The 27,161-nt window shown below is 40.0% G+C and overlaps 1 protein-coding gene across 1 annotated transcript in view; it reads right to left on the bottom strand.

The window, feature by feature from the left end:
- Positions 1-27,161, bottom strand: part of ADAMTS19 (ADAM metallopeptidase with thrombospondin type 1 motif 19) — a 201,004-nt gene that overhangs the window by 15,090 nt on the left and 158,753 nt on the right. Inside the window, exons 18-21 of the mRNA XM_054716991.1 lie at positions 24,250-24,403; positions 14,338-14,473; positions 9,929-10,133; positions 7,773-7,925 (exon numbers count right to left, since the gene is read on the bottom strand). Of these exons, the coding sequence (XP_054572966.1) occupies positions 7,773-7,925; positions 9,929-10,133; positions 14,338-14,473; positions 24,250-24,403 (648 nt within the window). The remainder of the gene's footprint in view (positions 1-7,772; positions 7,926-9,928; positions 10,134-14,337; positions 14,474-24,249; positions 24,404-27,161) is intronic.

The raw sequence follows: 27,161 nt of genomic DNA, 5'->3' as shown, positions 1-27,161 counted from the left end.
CGTTTTCCATTTTTACATCCTTGTAGGGTATTTAATTTGGTTATTTGCTATTGCTGCTAATTATTTCTTTAAAGTTGAATGAAATCCTTCCAACAACTGATTGAGCCTCCCAGTATTAACCTATAAGAATCCACTTAAAACCAGCAAGCTCTGCATAGCCTCAGATGCATGCTGGGACCTCCTGCAAGTTGATTTCAATTGGGGTGGGGTACATGCCAGTACTGGGTCAGTCCAGACATACAAGAATCCACAGTCCTAAGATCCTAGCCTGATCATGGGGCAACAAGAAATCCCTCCTTTGGGATTTTTTGGATCTGGTTCTTTTCGTTCCCTTATAACTAATGCAAAAACACTAGGCTGCAGAGATGCATCATTAAAAACATGATATTATCTAGTCATTTAGTTTAAGATATTCTTGATTGAACTGATTAAGATGTCTCTTTAACTTTCCTTTAATGATTCCCTGAGTTTTCCTTCAGTGGAAAGAAATGGCCCTGGTGATTACCCATAATTTCCTACCAACTGAGATGTCACAATTACTACTGTCAATGTTAATTTTAAGGAATGACAAGCTTCTGTATAGAAAATAGAAGGCATATCACCAGGCCAGGGACCCTATGATAGCATATTATCGTATTCAGAGCTTCAAATTCACATGATCTGTCTCTACAAATCCAGTATAACAAAGAGAGCAAGATAAAATAAAATTTTTTTAGTGATAAGTGAAAACGTGTAAACCAATCCAGTTACAGTGACTGCTGGCCAATCTGAATAAAGGTATGACAGGGTAATAAATCTTCTGTTTGTCTTTCTAGACTGGTTTTAAGTATGTCACTAAGGAATCTTTCATTGATTTGTTGTTTCTTTGATCTTGCACCTTCCTGTTGAATTGTTTTAATTAACTAATTATGCAATATGGGAACACTTTAAGATTATAACATTTGATTATGCAAAACCACCTTAAAGAAAGAGCATAATTTACTTAATTAATTTAAAATTCTATTTTTGAGCTTCTTTGAAAAATACAGTGCTAACTACTCAGGACACATTTTCCCATAGTTATTACTGGGTCCAAGGACAATATAATATACTAGGTGGATTTTAATAACATCTGTAGTATGTGTGATAAGAAAATTATTTTTACCGGAAATAATATAAGTAGATGCAGGTTTTTCATGGTTTCAAAAATAAGTTATGAAACAATCAATTTGTTTTATTTTGAGCCACAGCATTATTTTTCAGAAAAAAAATAATTACAACATACCATTTTGAGATTTGTAACTACATAGAACTAGAAAATCTCCACTCAGAGAATGACTCAGAATAAGTAGAATTCCTATTAGCTTAAATGCAATTTAGATAGTTAGGAAACACGTATTTAGTCCAAGGACATTGCTCCCCTATTCATTAGGAAGAATTACCTTAGTTTTTGGATTCCTCTTATATCTAATTCCCCTTTCTATTCAACTGAATATACTGACTATAATTGTGGTTTCCTTTTGCAGCAAAAGTTAAAAATGACTTTTTTATACTGAAAGCTTTACATATACTATTTATAAACAAAGATATATCATATTATCTATATAATTAAATCACCCAAAATGATTTATTGTGCTTTGAGCATTATTTTGAACTACATCATCACAAAAGACTCATAATCTCTTCTCAAAATAATCTATTAATCATGTCATAATTTGATATGATACTATTTCTTTCCCTGAATTTTAAAGGACTAAATTAAATTCAACTTGTAGTGTATAAATTGAGAATAAGCCATAATTATCTGCAATACCCAGGTGGTTTGTTGTCATTATAATTCACCTGAAAAAGTGTAAACCATTTACTATTGCACAGAAAAGTTAACTCTAAAAAGCTTCATGAAGGACTAAATTCTGTCTAACAGGTAGATAAAACAATACTCCTTTATTTGCTCCTCTACTGATTTCCAACAATGAAAATAAGAAAGTTGTAGAAGCAGAAAATATAGTACTTAGTTGAACATAAAGAGGCTGTTGTTTTTAAAGTCAGTATAGAATATATTTTTAAAGTCAGTATTCTAAACTTAGGTCAGCTTAAAAGAATAAATACAGATTTATACTGCCGGAGAACATATGGGTTGTATTCTGCGCTCCCAGGAGAAACCCTAAAGCCATATGTGCATCAGAGATACGGTCACAGTGTGGCACATAATGTGTCCACGGTTAGACCCAGCCAGAACAGAGCGACCACATTGTTTGTGTCCTATTTTTGCCAACTCTCCGATCTCGATGAAATAAACATGAGAGCATTATTCAACTTATTATAGGGTTGAAATCAGAGATAATGATTTTAGAACAGGAGATTTTTCTCTTTGAGTACACTTGGATCTATATTTTTCCTTTGAAGCTGAGAGCAAGTTTCCCACTGTTTACACACCACCACCAAATCATAAATGCTAGAAATCACACAGGCTGACACAAATGCAGTGAACACAGTGTGAGGCATAAGCCGTGTTCTTAGGAAGCCTTAACTGTTTAGCCAAAATTACCTCGGTCCAATAGTGGTCAATGAGTTTTACACAGTGGGTGAACCCGAGAGTGTCTGTCTTCTAACTGATTCTATACTAATATTACTGAAGAGGGGCTTTAGAGCTCGGCTTTCTGGACAGTCCATTGAATACTCCAGATTAAAGAATGCAAGGGTGAATTTTAAGTCCACTGAGGTTTATCAGCAGTTTAACAATGTTAGCAAATTTGAGTGAAACTAGCAGACTACTTGACCTCAGAAGAGCACAGAAATCCACTCCCACTGCACAACACATCTTATTGCTATCCTTATCCCAGGGTCACAGCTGATAAGAATAAGAGATCTATGTTTCCTCTGTCCATTAATATTTTAACCACTGAAATTGAAATATCACAGCATTATTCTTTTTCTCTGTAATGATTTTGGGATGGTCTTCATTTTAACACGATAGTGGTATCTTAGGCGTGAAAAAAGGAGGAGAGACATCAATAAAGTTCACATGTAGCCACTGGCTTTAAGTTCTACTGCTGTTTGAATCTGTTGTGCTGAGGCCTCAGATATAAATGAAGAAGGAGAAAATGGCTTTAGGGTAAAGAGCAGATTTATATTCATAGAAAGAGAAGAAAAATGCAACATCCTGGATCTTCTAAATAAGCAAACAAAGAAACAAACAGTCCAACAAACAAAGGTAAGAAGTCATAGAATAGTAATGAATATATATATTGTGGCTATCGATTTTGTTCCTCACAATGGCCATGTACTATAAGCTGGGTAGCAATTTGGTAACTCAACAAAATCAATTTAAAGTAATTCAATCCAAGTACATTTAAAAGTTAGATACATGTAATTGTGGTAAAATTTTTAAATATATTTTTTTCAGGCTTAGCATGAAAAACCAAAACTAATGTCTTCTATAATCTCCCCAGTTAATTTTGATGTTGATTAAGGTTTAACCAGAGTCCACATAATAGGCACATTTTAATCAACAGTATTTGTCATGAAAATAGGATTTGCTAGCCCTATTTCCATATGCTGCAATGGAGGAACTTAGTTCTGTGTCATAATTTACAATAAAACCTGGATCTTCTGGGTTTTTTTTTTTGTTTTTTTTTGCAATTACAAATTTGTCTTTTGTAGTTAATAGACTTAACATTTATCACTTAAACATAGTTCTACTAATAAAGTTGAGAAAAGGTCACTCATATGTATATTCTAGTGGTTTTTAAACTTTTCCTTAGTTTACTAGTAGACTCACAAGGAAAATCTCTAGAATTTCACTAGCCAAAATAAACGAATGGGGAGTTCTTATAATAGAAAGTGAGCAATAGGTGATCTTCTCCACCCCCTCCAACTAGTACTTTATTTTCTCATCCTGTTTCATGCCTTCAGAGCGGAATTAAGAGTTTATATATAAACACAATGGTGATGTCTGTTTTCCTTATTTCACTCCTACGGAAACAAATACACAAAAACATTCATTCAATGGCTTACCCCGTTTGGCCATCTGCACAGTGAGGAAGTCCAAACTGTCCCCATGTCTCTTGACTTCCAAATCATTGTCTTTCCCTATCATCCTACTGTATTTTTCTCTCTAAGAATTGGGGAAGCATAAACCTTAACATTAAAAAAATATATTTGTGGTTAATTTGGAATTTTGTTTCACCTAAAAGTTGTTTACTCTGAAGTACGATGTTTCCTTATACAGTACGGTTCACCAGTTAAAAGATTCGTGGATTGGGCTGAATATTTCCTAATTCTGTACCCAGAGATTGATTTACATTGTTTACAAATGCCTCCTGTAAGAGTCCCAATGTGAACTCTGAATGTTGTAAGTAGTGGAAAGAGAGTACAGTTTACTGAGAACTCAGATGCTATGTTAATATGCAAACTTTCGTTAGGAAAGGCAATGTCATGGATTTCAATATTGGGCAAGCTGGCTAACCACAGTGCATAGTTCAATGAAAAATTTTCTTTCAGAATTTCCCTCGGTGTTACTTATGAAGAGCTACCACACTCCCCACCATTCCCCAGCAGCCACGACTTTTTACTTATACAATAAAATAAAAAAAGAGGAAAAGAAGATTTAAGTCTCTTTTAAGCCCTAGAATTTTATGATCCCATAACAATAAGTATATTAGATTACAGCTAAATGTGGCAAGGCACAGGGGATCATTTGATTAATATTTACATTTTTGAAAACTAGTATTTGAGAGCTATTTTCCCTAGGTGTGATCAGAACTTTACCTTAAACCATGGGATTTATATATTTATTTATCAATTCACTTTGCAGAGTGAATATGTGACCTCTGTTTATAGCTCATTTATATGAGACTCCATTCATAAATTTTAAATAAGCATTATTATCATGGTATTAAATTTACTGTTCAACTACTAAATGAACTGTGTCCACTTGATTTAACCAAAAGGCTTCAAGAATTCCATTCCTCAAGATGGTGGCATAGGTAAATACCTGTACTTGCTGCCTCTCACAACCACATCAAAATTACAATTAAAAGACAGAACAACTATCATCCAGAACCACAGGAAAGCTGGCTGAGTGGAAGTTCTACAACTAGAAGTAAAGAAGAAAGTGCATTGAGACTGGTAGGAGGTGATGAGGCGCACACGGAATGGGCTGGCAACCAGGTGCGCTGCTTTTTTTTAATTGGGAGGGAGAAACAAGCTCCCGATTGCTCTGAACTCCAGTTCTGGGCAAGACTCTGGGGACCCAGACACATATGGGGAGGAACTGGACGGTCTGGCATCGGGCAGGAATGCGAGGACAGCTTTCTTTCAGACAGAGGTGCTGGTAGCGGTCATTGTTACTGTTCCAGGACCTCTCCCTTGCTGGGATGACTGGCAGCCACTGCTGTTTGCTCCACCCTGGTGATTCCCTGAGACCCCGTCCCACCCAAGCTGTGCACAGCAGCTTTTTCATATGAATGGCCTGTCCTTTCTCAGCCTAAAACCTGTCAAACAGGCAGCAACTGGGTCAGAGAGCCCCAAAGCTACCAAAAGAAGGCCCAAGGCCCAGCAGCAGCAGCCTGCCTTGATTCACAGGTAGGCCTCATCTGGGCACTTCCAAACCCCAAACAAAAAGGAGGAATCTGCATATCTCTCTGTAGCTCCTGCTAGGTGGCCCCAGGCAGTGGCTGACTTTGCAAACTCCTTGGAGATCCAAGAGCCAGTGTACCCAGTGGTTAGTGCGAGACCATACCAGATTACAACTCTTCACATCCATAAGTGACACACTCAAGGGGCAGACTCAGTGAGCACCAAAGCCCAGCTGAAGCAAGTCCTGTCCCATAAGGGTGTCTCCAGCACAGCAGTTCTTCCATTGTAGATACAGCTCGTCTTCACAGCCAATTGGCCTGGAGGTCAATTCCTCCCAGTGCTACCAACAACAATCAAGGCTTAACTACAACAAGACTGTGCACACAGCCCACAAAGGGGTGCACCAAGAGTGTCCACCTCAGGTGATTGGGGAGGCTGAGCCACTGGGCCCTATAGGACACCTACCACACAAGGCCACTCTATCAACACAGGGAAGCAGCCAAAATGTGGAGACAAAGAAATAGGTCACAAATGAAAGAAATGGAAAAAAGCAAAATACTGGATATAGAGTTCAAAACCACAGTTATAAGGTTACTCAAGAATCTTCTAGAAACCTCTGAGGAACTTATTGAGACCTTCAAGGATCTTAGTGAGAATGTCAAAAAAATGGAAAAGGACCAGTCAGAAATTAAGCATACACTGACTGAAATAAAGAATAATATACAGAGATTCAACAGTGGACTAGAGGATCCAAGAATCAAGTCAAACATTTGAAATACGAGGAAGCAAAAAACACCCAACTGGAAGAGCAAAAAGAAAAAGAATCCAAAAATATGAAGATAGTGTAAGGAGCCTCTGGGACAACTTCAAGCGTATCAACATCCGAATTATGGGGGTGCCAGAAGAGAGAGAGAGAGCAAGATATTGAAAACCTACTTGAAGAAATAATGACAGAAAACTTCCCCTACCTGGTGAAAGAAATAGACTTACAGGTCCAGGAAGCGCAGAGAACCCCAAACAAGAGGAATCAAAGAGGACCACACCAAGACACATCATAATTAAAATGCCATGGGCAAAAGACAAAGAGAGAATATTAAAACCAGCAAGAGAAAAGCAGTTAGTTACCTACAAGAGGGTACCCATAAGACTGTCAGCTAATTTCTCAACAGAAACTATGCAGGCCAGAAGGGAGTGGCAAGAAATATTCAAAGTGATGAATAGCAAGAACCTACAACCAAGATTACCCAGCAAAGCTATCATTTAGAATTGAAGGTCAGATAAAAAGCTTCACAGGTAAGAAAAAGCTAAAGGAGTTCATCACCACCAAACCAGGATTATATGAAATGCTGAAGGGCAGTCTTTTAAGAAGAGGAAGAAGAAGAAAAAGGTAAAGATAAAAAATTATGGACAACAAATACATATTTATCAACAAGTGAATCTAAAATTCAAATGAATAAAAAAATCTGAGGAACAGAATAAACTGGTGAATGTAATAGAATCAGGGGCATGGAAAGGGAGCGGACTGACAATTATTGCGGGAAAGGGGGTATGAGGGGTGCGGGAAGAGATTGGACAAAAATCTTACACCTATGGACGAGGACAGTGAGGGGGCAAGGGAATGGGGTGGGGTGGGAACCGGGTGAAGGGGAGCTATGGGGTGGAAAAAAAGCAGAACATCTGTAATAATCTGAACAATAAAGATTTTTTTTAAAAAAAGAATTCCGTTCCTTCTCTTTTCTTCTATCTACAACCCCAAATATTGGTGGAAAAAAGACTGTCTTTTACCGATTATGATGGGCATTCCTTTGTTTAATTTTGCCAATACTTTCCTTAATTATATTTTGAATTGACTCACCTGATAGTATTCTATTTCTTAGGGAAGTTTTATGCAAAAAATATTCTGACAAAGAACAATATCACAAAAACTAGCAACAAAACAACAATGATTTGCATTTTGAGAGCTTTCTTTGTGTCCAAAAATCATGTTAATTGCTTCATACATTTTATCTTAATCTTTAAAAGTTTTATAAATATCATGATTATGGACAGAGGCAGGATTTGAACCTGGAACCTGGGGATATAATAATCCATATCCTATAATCTTCACCTCTACCCTCCATCCCTCCTAAAGTCCATACTATAGGGATGTAGTATCCAGGGCAATGCAGACATTATTGAAACCCAATACCGAGAAGGTACAGCATGATTCTCACCTTAGACCAGTCACCCATTCGCCAGAGGTAGCATTTTGAGTAATCCTCACAGTCCTCGGCCTCCCTGGGTCTGGTGGAAAGGACACACTTCTTCCTGGGGTTCGTACACCGCACGGTCCGCTGACGGACACCTTTGCCACACTTGACAGAGCACTGGAAGACATCAGAGAGTTTGCATAAAGCCAGTGTTTAGAAGAGAGACAAATAGTGAAATTATGTAACGTGTGGATTCTACTCATCTCCATAAGCCTATGACCCACATAAAGAATAAGGAGAACAGGCTATGAAGCAGTATTAGAGGCCCGAGGTAGCTCAGGCACAGTGCTGGGGCAGAAGGGTTCCAGGAGCCCACGACCGCTGATTGCAGAGAGTAAACAGAACATAGGGATTATTTATGAAAGACAAGTAGAATACAGTGATCAAAATGGAAATGCTACACTTGATTGACAGCAAATTTTTACATAGAATTGTGTGTTAAAATTGTTTTATTTTTGCTAAGATTTTATCTGTTTTAGCCTTAAGAAATGTAAAAAGTGAGAATTTTTTTCAAGTGTATTTTATTTTCTTCTATCACTATTTATCCTTCTTATACGCTCTTCCACCTCCACCTACCTCCCTACCCCCTCGCCATCACACTATTGACTGTGTCCAAATTTCTTATGGAATGGCATTTTTCACAAACTGTTCTTAAAGCTAAAACAAAGAAAACCTTAGCAAAAATAAAAAAGAACTTCTTTACATAATTATATAGCCCTAGAAAACATCATTCTAAACAGTTGTATGGATTGAAATATAAGTTGATTCACAAATAGTTTAATTTATATTATACATAACTGATGCTTGATTGACATTGGTGACCTAACAGATATGAAGCTCACATGTATATTCCACCATCCTTTTAGGTGCAGCTTGCCCGCCCATTTATATTGATGCTTTCTATTATGTAAAGCTTCCCAAAGGTAGGTATCACTGACTCTCTGGACACAGGGACCAAAATGGCAGTAGGTGGGACAGGGGAGTGTGAGTGAACTGAGAGCTATGGCAAAATGTGAAAATCCAAGTTATATCTGTTTCTGAAAAAGGTCTAAAGCAGTGGTTCTCACCCTTTCTAATGCCGCGACCCTTTAATACAGTTCCTCATGTTGTGGTGACCCCCAACCATAAAATTATTTCTGTTGCTACTTCATAACTGTAATTTTGCTACTGTTAATGAATCGTAATGTAAATATCTGTGTTTTCCGATGGCCCTACAGCAGTGGGTCATGACCCACAGGTTGAGAACCGCTAGCAGTTCTAAGACCATCAGAAAACACAGATATTTACATTACGATTCATAACAGTAGCAAAATTACAGTTATGAAGTAGCAACGAAAATAATTTTATGGTTGGGGGTCACCACAACATGAGGAACTGTATTAAAGGGTCGCGGCATTAGGAAGGGTGAGAACCACTGGTCTAAAGAAAGCGGTGCAGGCAAACATTTAGCAAGAACACAGTATAGGAACAGCCATGCAGATTCCAATAGTTGTGTTCCTGAAAACGTAAGCCTGGAGCTAATAATATTTTACACGTACTAAAGTTGATCACAAATACATAAATATCTCATAATTTATGGCTTGCGTTAGACTACCTTGAATTTTCAAGTAAATGATTAAATTTCTCTAAGCTATATTATAAAGGATAAAACTGTTAACTTTCTTGAATTCCTGATTAAATATAAATAACATACTAAATATGAATTAAAAACATAGTGCTTGCTCACAGAAAATGATTGTTAAATGTTAATCCCTTTCTTCTCCTTTCTCGTTTTAATGTTCAGGGATATATGATGAGGGAAATGTATATTTTAATATGTGTCCACTTAAAAGTATACTCATGGTATATAAATGAAAAAGCAGGATTCTAAAATGTACATAAAATATCCTCTTCATCATGTTACATTATTTACAAAATAAAGAGTAAAAAAAATCTTTGTTTTTCATATTTTCAAAAATTTTTAAATGAGCATACTTTTTTATTATCAGCAAAATCAACAGATGGTACTGAAAAATACTCACTGTCGTGCACAGATTCTAAACATGATACCACACGACCTTAAAGAATCTAAGAGTCAAAAAAGAAAAAGGAAAGGGAAAGAAATGGGGCGTGTGCCGCACCTCTGACCACACCCCCGCCTCCCACACGGTCATGCAGTCCTGGCCCTCGCAGCGCTGGGCGGAGGCCGGCTTGGGCCCAGCGCAGTCCCTCTCCCGGGCCCGAATCAGGGTTCCGTTGCTCAGTTGTTGGGTACACGCCACTTGTCTGCTCTGCATCCCTTTGCCACAAGTTCGTGAACACGGGGTCCATTCTGTCATCATCCATCTAAAAGTAAAGTAAGAAAGCAAAATAAGCCCGTCAGAGAGAGACAAGTATCACACGATTTCACTCATATGTGGAATCTAATGAACAACATAGATCCAGAGACACAGAAGCAAGGAACTGACTGTGGAATCTCAGAGTGAAGGGGGCAGGAGGGGTGGGTGGGAAGAGATCAACCAAAGAACTTGTATGCATATATGCATACCCCATGGACACGGACAATAGGGTGGTGAAGGCCTGGGGTGGGGCGTGGAGGTGGGTGAGAAGAGGGCCATGGGGGGAAAAGGTGGACATATGTAATACTTTCAACGATAAAGATTAAAAATAAATAAAAGTAAAGCAACAGTCACTGAAACAAATGAAAAGACAGCTATCATTTCTAATGAATTGGGATCTCCCCTAAGAACTCCTAATTTAAACACAGCTCCGAATTTACTTCAGGAATGAACCAAGGCCTCTGCCAGAAAAGCCTTTCACAAAATTCGGTATTTGCACAATTCCTGTCAACAAAACCCTCTCTGCATTTCCCCTTATTGGGTCAACCTCACAGTGGGTCCCCCACTCAACTACCTGCACAATCGCATTTAAGCACAGAGCAGGGCAATCAGAAGCCTGGGCTTAATTCTGGGTTCGGTCTGAGCTGTGCATAGTCTTAAACCAATAGTTAATATCTGTGAAGTATTTCTCATTTGTGAAAGTGCTTATTACGGCTGACATACAGTCGGTACTCAGTATGTTGTATATACCACCTATATGACATTACAGTATATTTCTAAAAGACATACTTATTCATAAGCTTCTCTAGCTTCATTGCCCACTTGTTTAGAAAGCAAGCCATATGCTTAGCTTGTTCCTCAAACACTTTCTGTTGTCACTTCATGGCTTTTGTTTCTGGATCGTCTCCTGCTAAGACCCTTGACAGCAGCTCCAAGTCCCTTCCTCGTAGCAGGGCTTCTGCCATTCAACCCACAGGGATTGTGCTCCCCTTTACCCTTTGTCACCCGGCTTGTGGCACTCACAAGACAAGTACATGTTATTCTCCAGGGAAGTGGAGGTTCACAGGCTACCTAGAGAATGTGACCTTCTTTTGCTGCCGAGTACACAATCTTTTCAAAGGCAGGGACCAGGGCTTTATTCTTCTTTGCATCGGTAACACTTTTCATGCAAGAGCTTTGCATTAAACATTTCTCGAAATGGAATTTACAGTATGTTTCTCTCCATCTTATAGAAATAGCCTCAGTTATTCCAAATTTACTTAAGCCCATATGTTCTTAACAAAGAGACTAAGAGATGTCACATCCTCTTACAGCCTAGTTTTCTTATCAGTACAATGGTTCACTTCTAAATGATTCTATGCCTTTGTTTCTAGGGGGAAAATAACAACAAAACAAAACAAAAAAACACTTCATGATAACATCTGCCCTCCAGTATCACCTCTAGCAAGGCTCTTGTGTGCTGGCCTATTAAGTATGATGTGGACCTACTATCTTGCTTTGGAGGCTCCTAATGGGTTTTTTCCTAAAGGGTGTACTTATCATCCAATTTCTTTCAGGTTCTGCTTCATCTTTCTGCACAAGGATACACATTAAAATCCATGTCCCTCTCTCTCCAACTATGGAATCCTCAACTTGAAAAAAAGAACTATTTGCAATGTTATGGAATCTCATTTTTTAAAATAAAATTATTTTAGGAATTCTTAGTATAATGATAAAAAGTTATTTTTTTTCCATTCCTTGTGAAAACTGCTCAAAAAGGAGAACACGTATTTTAGAATCCATCTAATTTGGAATTGTCCCATTTCCTTATCTTTAAGATTCTTTCTTACAAAGCTATTTACTAGAACATCAATATATTTTATATTTGGCATGTATGGTTCCATCAGACATCTGGGCGGCATGTTAAATAAATGTGAATGAAATTAGAATGTTTCTTACCTGGTGGGGCAAAAGAAGAGACAGGAGGAATAAAGTTTGTGCAATGCCAGTAAGCTTTGGAAAGTTTCTTGTGATGATCCCTAATAATCACCCAGGTTCATTTTTACTTTCCAATATTTTGGTTAACCCCATCAATATAGCTTCTTGGTAGTATAAAATACACTGCCTTTTTTTTCCAAGAGAAGAAAAATACTAATTTCTTATAAAAAGACTTCCAGTCTCTAGCTCAAAAATCCCTCACTCTGAAATAGACTGACCTTTTAAAACTATTCATTTTACCGAGTCATTACTGAGTCCTTTTCTCCTAAGAAAGCCAAGGTCGGGGAATGAACAACAACACATGGCATGCATTGTACACTCTGATCCTTCAGTGACCAAGTGAGAAAGTGACAAATACTAGTACACTCTCGTCCTTCAAGCAGCCCATTCAAGATTCCCAATATAGCAGAAAAAGCCATTACTCTTTTATCCATACGGGAAAGTTAGGTGGTATATAAAATAAATGGTGTTTTGAAGTATTTTAATAAATTACTTAATGCAAGATAAATAGCATTTTAATATCTATTAAAAAGAAATAAAGAGAAAGGTAATTCTTAGGAATAATTTCTATATATAAAAGCCTAAGCGACCGTTACAACTGGTTAACAGAATGACCGGTCGACCGAATGACCGGTCGACTGGTGGCTATGATGATGCACTGACCACCAGGGGGCAGATGCTCAATACAGGAGCTGCCCCCTGGTGGTCAGTGTGCTCCCACAGCCAACATCCTGCAGCGGGCCAACCTCCCACGGTCCCTCTCCCCAGCTGGCCAACCTCCTGTGGTCCCTCCCCCCAACCCCCACTCCCGCCAGCCGGCCTGATCGGCCCCAATTACCAGCCAGGCTGAGGGACCCCACCCATGCACGAATTCGTGCACTGGGACTCTAGTAATAACAAAAAAGTATCCAGGTTCTTTAGCTGACAGGAAAAAAGGCCCAAAACTCTGTTTTTACATTTGTCCAGCACTGAATGCAAAGGACCCAAAGATATGACTGCTGGAAACAATAATTCCTTAAGTTGTCCTTCTGGTTGATTACTACTCAGCCTTATAAAAAAGCTTAATTAGTTCAATTACTTATATAGTTAGGCTGAAAAGCTTATAGTAGATACGTAACATTATTGAAAGTATTGTAATGTACTTTTACCTTTTGCACATTCTCTTACAGATCATTCTTTTGTCCTGTTCTTTAGAAGCATATTACTTTCCTGGGGGAGGTGTATGATTGTTAGAGGACAAATGCAAAGGGAAGGAAAGGTTGATAATCAGCTTTTGATACCTTAAATATATGAAATCTACAAAAAAAAAAAAAGCCAGTCTGGAAATGTCAGCTTTGTAGAAGGAAGAATTTTTGAAATTCTTTTAAGCTCTCATTAACATAGCACAAGCCAGATCTGCAGGGCTTAATAGCAGTTTTTCAATAAGTAGAACTTGAGGGAACTCAGGATGCAGAGCATCAGAGAGGGGAAAGGCTGGGGAGGCGGGTAAAGCAACCAGAAGAACTGAGCACTAGCCTACAGGACCACACCCCTGCAGAGATTACTGAAGATAGAGAAGCCTAAAGAGAGTTCACAGGACCCCTGTTCCTCCTCCCCCTTTCACTGCCCATACTTACTCATTGTGGTGGAGGGTCATGAAGATTTTATTAGTTACGGATCCCTACAAAACTACCAATTCTTTGCGTATCTGAGTTGTAGGATGTGTACATTCACTGACTCCACTGCAGAAACTACAGTGCGAGGAGACCAAATCTGTTTGACTTCCCAAGAACTCGAAACTACACCCTAACTCACTGAGCCTCAACAAATCTCTGAGCGTCAGGTCAGAAATGTCCCTGTCCCCATATTCTAGAGGAATCAACCCAGCCTCACACTCTTTTTGCCACTCCATCCCTACAAGTTTTTAGGACATTTGACACTGGGGTTTAGTCCCACTCGAGCCCAGCATCATTTTACATGAAAGCACATGGATTTTCAGAAGCCCTGTGAGACAGGCCATTCCAAACAGCCTTGTTCAGCGAGCCTGCTCCAAAGTTATACTAAGGTTCCACCCATTCGTTAGTTATTAAGGCACGGCTTCTTTCTGCACCACTCCGATATACATTCCAGCAAGTTGATTCTGTCTTTTTTAGACCTTGCTTATTTAAAAGCTTACCGTTCTGTTTGGATCCCTTGCGTTGTTTTTAAGGGAAATGTGACTCTGGTAATACTTGGAGGGTGTGGGACAGGGTTACCTGGTTTGGCACGGCTGCTCATTGCACTTGCGAATCTGTGGCTCTGGCTTGGTTAAATATTTGCATTTCTTGCTGTCCACAATGCTGATATTTTTGTTCATGATTTTTGTGCAAGACACCGTGGTCTTTCTTTCTCCTGAAAGAAACATATAAAGAATGTTATTATAGACCTTTATCTAATGGATTTAGGAGGTGTTCACAGGCTTGCTGTAATTTTCAGAGATATTTTAAACACATTTTAGGCTAGATCAATGAAGATGATATTATTGACATGAAAACGTATCTCTAGGTTTAAGGAAGATGAATAGTAATTTTCTCCCTGTTAGAAATTAAATGGCAAGTTTTATATTACAAAGGGATTGTGGCACCATAGGTTGACAAGATATTATTAATTAAAGACTTGTTATAAAGGGCTATGCCATCTTTAGCATTTAGTGGTGGAAAGATATGTTTGCATAACACCTATGTACCTTCATGAAAGCACATAAACTCCCATAAACATGCATGCATGTTTGGTTGTACATCATCAGTGCTCTGTGTTAAATTATGGAAAGCAAGCTTAGAGTATGACTCAGACCTTTATTCTTACGGCCTCTGATAAAGGCCCCAAGAATTCTAGAAATCCTCATTCCCTAATGACTGCCATGTTCTCTAAGAATAGTCCTGGGACCCTTACCATTGTTCACCAGATTTCAGAAAACTGGCTTTTCTACTCTCTCTGGCATGATAAAGCCTGATAACAGGAAGTAAAAGTGACCACTTGTATGCTGTATTATTTCAGAGAGCCCCATAAGCACACATACCTGACAACACTTTTATTTCACCTTACACTTCAAAAGCCTAATATATATGTGCTAATTCTTTCTCTACAAAAGTCAAATATCTATGTAAGATTGAATAATCTAATTTAACTTATTGTTTGACAATATAAACAAACTAGAGGCCCGGTGCATGAAATTTGTGCATGGGTAGGGTCCCTAGGCCTGGCTGGCCATTGGGGCCGATCAGGGTCTTCTGGCTGCTGGCTGGGGCCTCCCTTCTCCAGCTGCTGGCCAGGGCCTTCCTTCATTCTGAACTGCCCCTAGTGGTCAGCACATGTCATACCAAGCAATTGAACTCCGGTCTCCCATTCAAACTCCTGAGGGGACACTTTACATATTAGCTATATATATATATATATATATATATATATATATATATATATATATACTAGCTTTCCCGTTGCAGGAAAATTCCTGCAATGGGATTTCCTGCTGCACTCTACCCCGCCTCCGTTCCTCCCTTGCCGCCCGCCTCGCCTTCTCCTTCGGCCCGCCCGCGTTTCCCTTCGCCCCCGGCCCCGCCTCCGCCCCGCCCTTGCCGCCCGCCTCGCCTTCTCCTCCAGCCCGCCCGCGTTTCCCTTCAGCCCCGGCCCCGCCTCCGCCCCGCCCTTGCCGCCCGCCTCGCCTTCTCCTCCAGCCCGCCTGCGTTTCCCTTCGGCCCCGCCTCCGCTCCGCCCTTGCCGCCGGCCCTGCCTTCTCCTCCAGCCCGCCCGCGTTTCCCTTCAGCCCCGGCCCCGCCTCCGCCCCACCCTTGTCGCCGGCCCAGCCTTCTCCTCCAACCTGCCCGCGTTTCCCTTCGGCCCCGGCCCCGCCTCCGCCCCGCCCTTGCCACCGGCCCCGCCTTCTCCTCCAGCCCGCCTTCATTTCCCTTCGCCTACGGCCCTGACTTCACTCCTCCCTTCTCCTCCTCCCGCCCCCCTGGCTTGCTTGCTTCTTCGAAGCTTTACTCCCCTTTGCAGCTCTTGGCTTCTTTCGACACTGTCTTGATATGCAAATTAGCCGCCATCTTTGTTGGGGCAATTTGCATACTCATCCTGATTGGTTGGTGGGCGTGGCTTGGCTGGTGGGCGTGGTTTAGGTGTAGCGAAGGTGCGGTCAATTTGCATATTTGTCTATTATTAGATTAGATATATATATATATATATATATATATAGATGAAATCAGTCAACAACTTTAAAGCCAGGCGGACCCTTAAGGATTAAGGAAAAAAAAAATCATGAGTTTTCTGAGTCACTATTCAAAGGCCCAATAGCTAGGGTCCTATGACGGTCTTGCAATGATTATTAGGAAGCTTGGAGTGTTTGTGCGGGTCATGACAAATAGGTGGATGAAAGGTCACTCTGTCATTCATTAACAGAGAGAAGATTAGCATTAAGGGAAAAACAAAGAAGGAATGTAGAGAGAGAGAAAGAGTGAAATACTTACATAATTTTTGAGTATCTTTTCCTTTGACTTAAATGAGGGATGGGAGAGACATTGGAGTGGCCAAGTGGAAGGCAAAAGAACAAATTCAGGATCTCCGTGGATTTCCCTCTCAATATTGAGTGTAGTCCCATGATAACTTCTAGTATAAAAGCCTGACTATATCTGTATAGATATGTGTATTAACTAATAATGTATCTGTGCTTATTGCATATCATATAACTAAAACCATTTAGATCTTCAGTTGCATCTTCTAGCATAGGTAGCATAATATTAAACTTAATCATAGTCATGTGCAATACCCATCAACGTCACATAACTTTCAAACAAACTACTCAAGAAGCAGAAATGATTTTACTTTTTTTTTTTTTGTCAGAAAAAACTGGCCCCACCAGTAGGAGATATCTAAATGTAAGATTTTGGACACATTTTTGGTTCAGGTGCTCCTTTATGACCTGGTGTGTCCATTAAATAGATATACCAACGCTCTCTCATGTTACCTATGTATTATTTCTGCATTGCAATGGTGCCAACCTAAAAGTGGGATTAAAAATGTTACATTTATGAAATATGAATGTTAGTTTTAAAATCTAATTTAAAGCCTTCACAGTCATAAGACACTCTTCTACAGAATAGGTGGAGTTACCTAAACTAATTTAAATCATGGCTTTTTGCCAACTACAACACAAGAAGATGACAAACAGACATTATCCAGAAGGCTTTTGCTAAACATATATGTAGTCGTGGAATAAATAACTCAGGGCTAATTATACTGCATTTTCTTCCTTTCCTCGGTGAATATCTAACCTTATTTATGTCAGTCCAGAGCTAACATATTGAAAAAAATCTTTTAAGTACAAGTATTGATATATCAAGAGGGATAAAACTATCAGCACCACTTCAGGGAGGGCCTAAGTGGTGTTCTAAGAATGCTTGAAAGCCTGTGAATATGAATTGGGACATTTCCACAATGCAGCAAGGAAGCTCACATCGTAAGTTTTTTGGCAGATAAAAGAACCTAGTCCTAATTTAAAAAAAAAATGTTATTGAACAAAAACAATAGAATCAGGGGGAAAAAATCTATTGCTGAGCTACAGACACTTCATGCCTATGAAAATACAACTAAGATCATAAAGCCATATGGAAATGTTATTGTTTGATTTTTTTTCTTTTATATATTTTTATGTCCCAGCCAACACAGGAAATTTCCATTCTCGCATGTAATAGCAGTATTTATAATGCATCCAGCTCCGCAGGACCCAGGGATGAACAGAAAGTGAAGTAACTGGCCTTCTGCCTGAACCACGAGTAGCTGCAGGCTGTTGACAGTGTATTACTTGCTTTATGGCAATTTACTTCACCTCCGGGTCATTCCCATTACATCTATATCGGGGAAATCTGTTCTGATGTTTTGTATACAATTATGAATAAAATAAGCATTATGCATTTGTCTCATTGACAAATTTAGGCAAAATCCGAAAATGTAAGGTCCTTTATACTTACTGACTCTTTCTAGATAGATACTACATTGTGTTCCCTCTTTCCCAGGCTCGGAGATAAGCTGATTCTTTTTTCTGTGCTCTGTATTTAACCCCTGAAACAATGACTTTTTAAATAAAACTATATTCTATCCAGGTAGATCACATTTCTAAAACTTGCATCATAAATGCAGAAACGTGTCCTGGGGAGTGGGTTCAGTGTTTCAATATGCTGAAACTCTCTAAATGTCACCGACATTCCAAACTTTTAAATAGAACTATAGAACTCGGTAAGACAGTCTATATGTATTCATTTGTATTCATACATTTCTTTTAATTAATTTGTTTGTTCGTTATTGAACTAACAATGGGCAGTAAACAAGTGCATCTAAAGTAAATATACTTTAAATGAGGATGAAGCACTTTTCTCTGAGCACATCTTAAAGATACATAAATGCTGGTTATTTCTGAAGCATGAAATTTTCCCCCACATCATGGAATTTACTTCTAAGCCCTTTTTTTTTTTTTTTACATTTCTATAATTTTTTTTTTCTCAGGGTTTGGGCTTACTATTAAAATGACTATTTTGTTTTATATTTTAGTGAAAAGTTGTTCTTTTGTATTGTAGGCTACACCCAATATATAATCCAAACTGATTTTGTCATTTCCATACACAAATATTTAAATGCGATCTCATAACTTTCAAGTTAAATGCAACTTGAGTGCTAGCATAACACGAAAGGACCTTCATGAAATAGTTTCTTTCTACTTTTCTGATCAAATCATTTCTGGTAGTTTGATCCTCACATTTTACACCCTCATAATAAATACTCTCACTAAATCCCAGGCCTTTGCACCTAGGCATATCCCTGGAAGGCCTTCCTCATCTCCACCGGCCATTCTGCATAGTGATTTTGTTGTTCTCTACTAGAGAACAGAGTTCTCTGAAAGCAGAAAGCACTCGTCTTTTGACCACCCAGTCAGAGTGAGTGCACAGTCATATTGGTAAAGGAATCAATGAGTGAACTAGAAGCACATAATTCAAGCCCAAAGTGCTTTCTTTACGAAGAGATTCATCTTAACACTGTTTCCTGAAATGGTGAAAAACCATCTGCAAACAAAATGACAAGTTATGGGGAACAGTTATCTGTAGTAAATCAGTTAATGGGTTATCACTTAGGTTTTAAAATTCAAGTTTATAAAGAGTTTATGTTAACATAAAAATGTCCTTATTAATTTAAGTAAAGGAAGTAGAATACAAAATTGTATTGATTTTATTAAAATAAAGTAATATATTTTGGGTTTTTTTTTTGTTTTGTTTTTTTTTGCTAGTAACATTTATTTTGGTACATTCAAAGTGCCTCTAAAATGGAAAAACCCTTGAAAATGTACAGGCATTTGTATCTCAAAATGTTTCCTCAACTTGGACCCAAAGGCTTGGATGGCTCCTTAGAATCTGGTCATGGACAAGGAACTGTGACTAAGATATCACAGCACAAGGCTAACAGCATGAGTAGTCGTAAACTACTAGGACTTGGACCCATGTGGAGAATGTGGAATGTTGGCTTATGTTTTTCCCCTTTACATTGTATCTATTTAGATTTCCTAACAGCATGCTCAACTCTTCATTTATTTCAAAAATAAGATATTGAATTTGGGCTCTTCCTTCCAGGTTTTATTTAATTAATTTATCCGCCAGATCACAATAAATCCTGGCATAAGACAGTTGCACCATGTCATGTGCGAAATGCAGATTCCACATACAAACTCAGGTATTGTGGAATGGCACATCTCTAATGCCTTGAAAGATCCAGATCACTTAAAACAGATCTTTGATGCAAACCAAAATAATATTTTTAAAATAATATTGATTCTAAAAGAAGGGATTTTTATATCTTAGGCTTTTCATATCTTATAACTGATATTAATAAATTAATGGAAATGCATAAAAACTTTATTTTGGATTATTTTAAAATGTAGTTGAAGATACTGATGCAAAAGATTGTTAGCATAAAAATGTAGCTACATGACACTAGGTATTTTTTTTTTTAATTTTCCCACCTATTTCTGGCAATCTAAAGCCTTACAATAGAATTTAAAAAATAACTTATGTGAAACAATGAAATTTTTTACTGCCTGGTGATACTTTATTTGCTCTTGCTTAGTATTTTCCCGTGAAGTATAATAGCGCTATTTTTCTTCTTTTCTGTTGAAGATAAATTTTGCATGAATCTGTTTCCAATGTTCTGTGCTTTGAACTTACTCTCATTTAATTCATGAATATGCTGAAAGATTACAAAGCTTTTTCTGGCTATAAAATTGACAATGCGAAGTCAGAAATGATGAGATTCCTGAAATCCTGTCCATCCACTTTATTTATGAACTGCAAAGAAAAATAATATCCACAAGCCCAGAAATACTTTGGCATTGAAATGAGTATGTGCCCTATTAACATAGTCAGAGATAATTGAAAACTGTTGACTGAACACAAAGGAACAGATTTGAAAGAGAAGGTCTACTCAAGCACAAATGGTAGAGTCTGTGTATAATTAGTTCTATTTTACAAAACAAATCATTTGAAATAAAAATATGAACATATTTAAATTAATTTTAATTAAATTCATTGGGGTGACACTGATTAATAAGATTATGTAGGCTTCAAGTGTACTGTTCTGCAATACATCATCTCCACTGAGTGGCCAGATTATTGTGATCTCTGAACGCATAATAATCTGGCCACTCAGCGTATATATTGCATTGTGTGTTCATCCCCCCAAGTCAAGTCTCCTTTCATCACCATATATTTGACCCCCTTCACCCTCATCAACTTCCCCCACTCCCTTTTCCTCTGGTAATCACCATACTGTTGTCCATGTTTATGAGTTTTTGTTTGTTTGTTCATTTGTTGCTTTCTGTTTTATATCCCACATGAGTGAAATCATATGGTTCTTGTCCTTTTCTAACTTTAACAGAATAAAATATCTCTATATAATCTCTAAGGACATGCCCTGTAGAAACATTTAGCTTCCAAGCTGCTCTTAAAGAAAGTATATGATGAGGAGGACAGGAGACTTGAACTCAGGAATCCTGTTTCTAATCTGGCTCCTCCCTCAAAGGGCCAGTGGTCTTGGGAAGTCACTTAATCTCTGCTTCAATTTTCTCATGTTCATAATTTAGAAGTTATGCTTAAGAATATCAAAAAGCCCTTCTGACTCTGAAGCAAAAGGAATTTATAGTGAACCTCTATTTCTTAAGGTTTGGTAATTGGCAAAACACAGTCTAGGTTGCAATTAATGTTATTTTGAGGAGAAAATGTAACCCTAACAATTTGCTTGTTCAAACTGAAGACTGACAAGTTCTGAATGTTTACTTCTGATGCAGCTTTTATTAGACCACAATTATAAAAGAAAGAAAATTGAGGGTAATAAAATTCACTGGGAAAACATGTTCAAATGTAAACTGACTTTAAGGACCGCCTGTCAGTGCACTAACAGAAGCCATCCACCTTCCCACAGGGCCACTCCCCACAGCCTGCCTCAGGCTGGTCATTCTCACCTGAGTTTCACTGCAGAGAAAATTCTAACCGTGTAGATTTTCATTTCAAGTATGCTTGTTTCTATTTTTTTTAATTGATTAATGTATTACATATGTGTCCTTATCCCCCCATTGCCCCCCCCATCCCCAATTATGCCCTCACCCTCACCCTCTGTTGTCTGCCTCCATTGGTTATGCTTATATGCATGCATACAAGTCCTTAGGTTGATCTCTCCCCCACACCTCCACCCTCCCCTACCTCCCCTCTGAGGTTTGAGCACCTGATCGATGCTTCTCTGTCTCTGGATCTGTTTTTGTTCATCAATTTATGTTGTTCATTATGATCCACAAATGAGTGAGATCATGTGATATTCATCTTTCTCTGACTGACTTATTTTGCTTAGTATAATGCTCTCCAGCTCATCCATGCTGTTGCAAATGGTAGCAGTTCCTTCCTTTTTACAGCAGCATAGTATTCCATTGTGTAAATGTACCACAGGTTTTTAATCCACTCATCTGCTGCTGGGCACTTAGGCTGTTTGCAAATCTATTTTTTTGTTTGTTTGTTTTTTTATGTGGGTGGAGGATGTGAGGTAGAACCCCTGAAGTGAAACAGGTCCCGGCATCAGTGAGGAGTGGAGCAGAGGAGCAGGCCTGTGTGTGAACATGGGGGCATCTGCAGGAGAGGCCAGGAGGGCAGAGGGTCCTAAGTCTCAGAGCAATCATGGCGCCCTAGGAGACGCGTGGCCAATGCAAACTGTATCAGGTAAGCGGGACTAGAAAATGTTTTTAAATTGTGAGAACAATTTCAAGTTGCCTTGTTGTAATTATGCTGTATTTGGAGCACAGTGTGCTCTGTAATATCTCCTCCTTTCCCACCCCAAACGCTGCCTTTGCTCTGGCAGCTCCAGAGGGCCAGGTGCCCCAGGAGCCAGAGGAGCACCAGAGCTCGGAGTGTGCTGACAAAAGCTGCTCCCTCCAGCCTCCGCACCTCCGGACGTTCCTGCATGCTTTTTCTCTCCCTTGAGGACACTTTCTTGTTTTCCCCGGAGTCCCTGCCGAGGGCCATTCTCTCTCCAGTACCTCTGATTGAGAGGCAGCATGGGTGTCCTGCTCCTCACTGCCACTGCCAGCCACACCCCTTCCTCCCTCCTAAACCTCCAGCCTTGGGTCAACTCTGCCGCCCGTCTCCTTCTTGGTGTAGTCAAACTTCCACCCCTGGGCCACTCCCTCTCAGGTTTCAGCCACTGCATTATCGTTACATTTTCCAACACTGATCCTAGCACCATTTCTGTAATTAAGGTATCTATTTGCATTATTATTATAATACTTGGCTTCTTCATTCGTGGCCCTCTCCTCTTCCCAGAGATCTTGCCTTTCACTTTAAGTCAATAGCTCCCCTGGTCTGGTTATTACCAGTAACTAGACACCCTCCATGACCTTAGCTCTATTTTCTGCCATTATCTCCTGCATTTCCAGGCCTCTCCCTTGAGTCTTCAGTATATTTTCTTCATCTGCACTATACATACTTACCTGAGTATGCAGACAACTCAGAAGCAAACTCAGTACTGTTCTTTCCTAGCACCTTCACATGCATTTCAGGTCTTGTGGGCAGATGTATTTTGGAATTTAGAACTTTTAATACTTTATGCAAATAAAAAGTATCTATATATATAAAACCCTAATATGCAAATAGACCGAACGGCAGAACAACAGAACAACCGGTCGCTATGACGTGCGCTGATCACCAGGGGGCTCATGCGGAACATGGTGGGCATCAGCAGCAGGAGGCAGAGCACGGAACATGGCAGGTGTCGGTCATGGAGGGATGGTGGAGCAGGTAAGCAGGGGTGCCAGACCAAGGCAGGGCACTGTCCGCTGTCATTGGGGAGAGCCTCTGGTGGTTACCGAAAATTCTTTGCTCCCATGCACCGCGGTCCCGCCCGGCGCTCACACCTGCTGCCGATGCTAGCCCCGCTCACACCTGCTGCCAGTGCCCAGTGCTGGTCCCTATCGCTCTGCACCATCAGCAGGTGCAAGTGGCGGCTGCCAGCCCCAATCACCCCTGAGGGCTTCTCCACCTTCCCCTGCTCCTGAGGGACAAACAGGGCAGCAGCCGCCACTCGCACCCACCGATGGTGCGGGCCGCAATCGCTCGGTGCCGTCAGCGGGTGCGAGCAGGACCGGCGCTGTCAGCATGTGGGAACAGTGGCAGCAGGAGCAGGGCTGCCAGCAGACAGGGGACCGGGGGCCATGGCAGGAGGGGCCGGGTGGTGGCAAGGAGGATGGGCCGAGACCCGCCCCTGTGCCCACCACAGCCTCACAGCCCACAGTTCCTTTCAAGGTGCACGAATTCATGCACTGGGCCCCTAGTATATATTAAGTAAGCCCCTGTAAGCAAATAAATTAATATTTATGTAAAGCAAAGCAATGAGATCTGTGATAACTCTCAATGAACTTTTTTTCAATTCACATCAAATTTTGCCACAAAATATTCCATGTTTAGCTACTAAATGTGTTACAAAAAACTTTCATTTTCCAATTCTTTATGGAGTTTGGAATTTTAGATAAGAGGTTGCAGATTTGTCTTAACTATCAACAGTTAATCAGAAAATAACTACTATTCTGGAACTATAAATATTAGAAAATCCTTTACCTCCTCCACACGTGGCATCACAATCTTCCCAGCCCGTGTGTGTCCACATGAAAAGCGGTCCAGGTGCTTTAGAGCTCTGATTTTCCGGAGGAGGGTCTGATGGAATTGTGTATTCATAGTGAAGTCCATAATTCTGGTCTTGAAACAGCAGCACCTATAATATAACAGATAAAAGTGATGAAGGTAGATGGTCAAAGTATAACACATTCAATGTGAAGCTTAAAACGAAGAATGCTGACATCATAACATGCTTATTGCATGGTATGCATGCTTCTTTAATAAACAGTAGAATTGCGGCATTATTGCTTAAATGTAATTGTCACGCTTCTGAAAAGACTTAAGTTCCACACTTACCTCTGTGGAGCTAAAGACATTATGAAGAAAAGCCCACTTGAATGAGACCCGATATACCAGACCATTTTCTTTCAAGTCAGTGGACTAGACGGTTTCCCAAAGAATGATACATGATTGAGATGACTTAAGTAGTGGGGGACAGGAATATGTATCCTCTCTAACATCAAGATATAATTCACAATTTAATGTCAAATGTAGCCTTTCCATTCATATAAAACAGAAAGATGAACATAAAGTTCCTGCACCAACAGAGGAGGAGGACAGAAGACTTTGGAATTCATTTCATTCCACAAGGGTAGAGAACTTCTAAGCCAACTGGAGGACAAAAATTTCATCCTACATATACGTAAAGCTAATTTTTAATTTTGTCATAGTTACTAATTTTCCACTTGAACTTTTGAATAAATATAAAAACAAATCAGTTTTTTACACATATATATGTGAGCAGTGCAATAAACCATAAAGGATATATGAAAATATAAGAATGACTGAATTTGGGGCGACACCGGACGTACAAAGGGACCCTGTCTGTTTTGTCCCCCCACAAATACTTGTTTGCTGATTTATTGATGATAGCTATTCTGACAGGTGTGAAATGTTTTCTGATTGTGGTTTTATTTGCATGTCTCTGATGATTCACGATCTTGGGCATCCTTTCACATATCTATTGGCAATCTGTATGTCCTCTTTGGAGAACTGACTACTCAGATCCTCTGCTCACTTTTTAATTGGATTGTTTGTTTTTCTGGTGTTGTCTGAGTTCTTTATAAATTTTGTATCTTAACCCTTTATTGGATGTTATCATTGGCAATAATCTTCTTTCATCCAGTAGGTTGTCTTTTCGTTTTGTTGATGGTTTCCCTTTGTGTGCAAAAATTTTTTAGTTTCATGTAGTCCCATTTTTTCTTCTTCTGTTTCCCTTGCCTGAGAAGATGTGTCAGAAAAAATACTGCTAAGAGGACAATCTGAGATTTTACTGTCTATATTTTCTTCTAGGAGTCTTACGGTTTCAGGTCTTAAATTTCAGTCTGTAATCCATTTTGAGTTTATTCTTGTATATGGTATAATGTGGTCTAGTTTCATTTTTTGTATCCATCCAGTTTTCCCAGAATCATTTATTGAATAGACTGTCTTTGCCCCTTTGTATGTTCTTGCTTCCTTTATCATAAATTGATTGAAAGTATAGGTGTGGGTTGATTTCTTGGCTCTCTGTTTGGTCCATTGATCCATGTGTCTGTTTTCATGCCTGTACCATGCTGTTTTAATTACTATAGCCTTGCAATATAGTTTGACATCAGATAGTGTGATACATCCCACTTTGTTCTTCTTTTTCTAGATTTCTGTCACTATTTAGGGTCTTTCCATACAAATTTTTAGATTATTTTTTCTAGTTCTATGAAATATACCACTGGTATGTTGATAGGAATTGAGTGGAATCTATAGAGTACTTTGGGTAGTATGGACCTTTATTTTAACATTTTAAAAAATCTTTATTTTCAATTACAGTTTGCATTCAATATTATTTTATAGTAGAGGCCCAGTGCACGGATTCGTGCATGGGTGTGGTCTGGCTGGCCCGGCCCCAATCAGGGCATATCAGGGCTGGGCCTGTCAGGAGGAGGAGATGGTGGGAGGTTGGCCAGCTGGCCTGCCCCAATCGGGGGTGATCAGGGCCAGGCCAGCTGGGGGGAGGGGCCGTGGGTGATTGGCCAGTGGGACCTGGCCCTGATTGAGGTTGGGGGGGCCGATCAGGGGCCAGCAGCCTGGGGGAGGGGCCATGGGTGGCTGGCCGCCGGCCCTGCCCCTGATCGGGGTAGGGGGGCTGATCTGGGGTGAGGCCAGGTGGGGGAGGGACTGCAGGAGGTTGACCAGCTGGCCCTGACCCCTATTGGGGTGTGGGGAGTGATCAGGGGCAGGGCCGGCTGGGGGGAGTGGCTGCGGGCCAATCAGGGTGGTGAGGGCTCATAGGGGGTGGGGCCAGCCAGAGAGAGAGGCTGCGGGAGGTTACCAAACATTCAAAGAACTATTCTAAAAATTTTAAGAGGACGGAAGACCTCCAAGCTTTAGAATAGTTTGAGAAGGATTGGTGTTAGTTCTTCTTGGGGGGGTGATCAGGGGCGGGCCAGCTGGGGGGAGGGGCTGCGAGCCTATCATGGTGGAGCAGGCCAATCGGGGGCGTGGCTAGCTGGGGTGAAGGGAGGGTGGGGGGGGGGTGGCATTTGGCCAGCCGGCTCTGCCCTTGATTGGGGTGGGAGAGTCTGATCAGGGGTGGGCCAGCTGGGGGGAGGAGCCTCGGGAGGTTGGCCGGCAGCCCCACCCCCTGATCAGGCCGATTTGCTGGCCACATTGGGCATCACAGTGACCGGTCCTTCTGGTTGTTATGGCGTTATGGTCACTGGCTTTTTATATATATAGTTTCAGGTGTAAAACATAGTAGTTAGACAATCACATACTTTATAAAGTGATCCCCCGGATATCTCCAGTATCCACCTGGTATCATATATAGTTATTACAGTATTATTGAGGTAGTTGGACATTTTAATGGTGTTAATTCTTTC

This window comes from Eptesicus fuscus, chromosome 6, assembly GCF_027574615.1.
Source record: "Eptesicus fuscus isolate TK198812 chromosome 6, DD_ASM_mEF_20220401, whole genome shotgun sequence".
Taxonomy (NCBI): domain Eukaryota; kingdom Metazoa; phylum Chordata; class Mammalia; order Chiroptera; family Vespertilionidae; genus Eptesicus; species Eptesicus fuscus.
The sequence above is the reverse complement of the archived record's forward strand: the minus strand, read 5'-3'. Positions and strand labels throughout refer to the sequence as shown.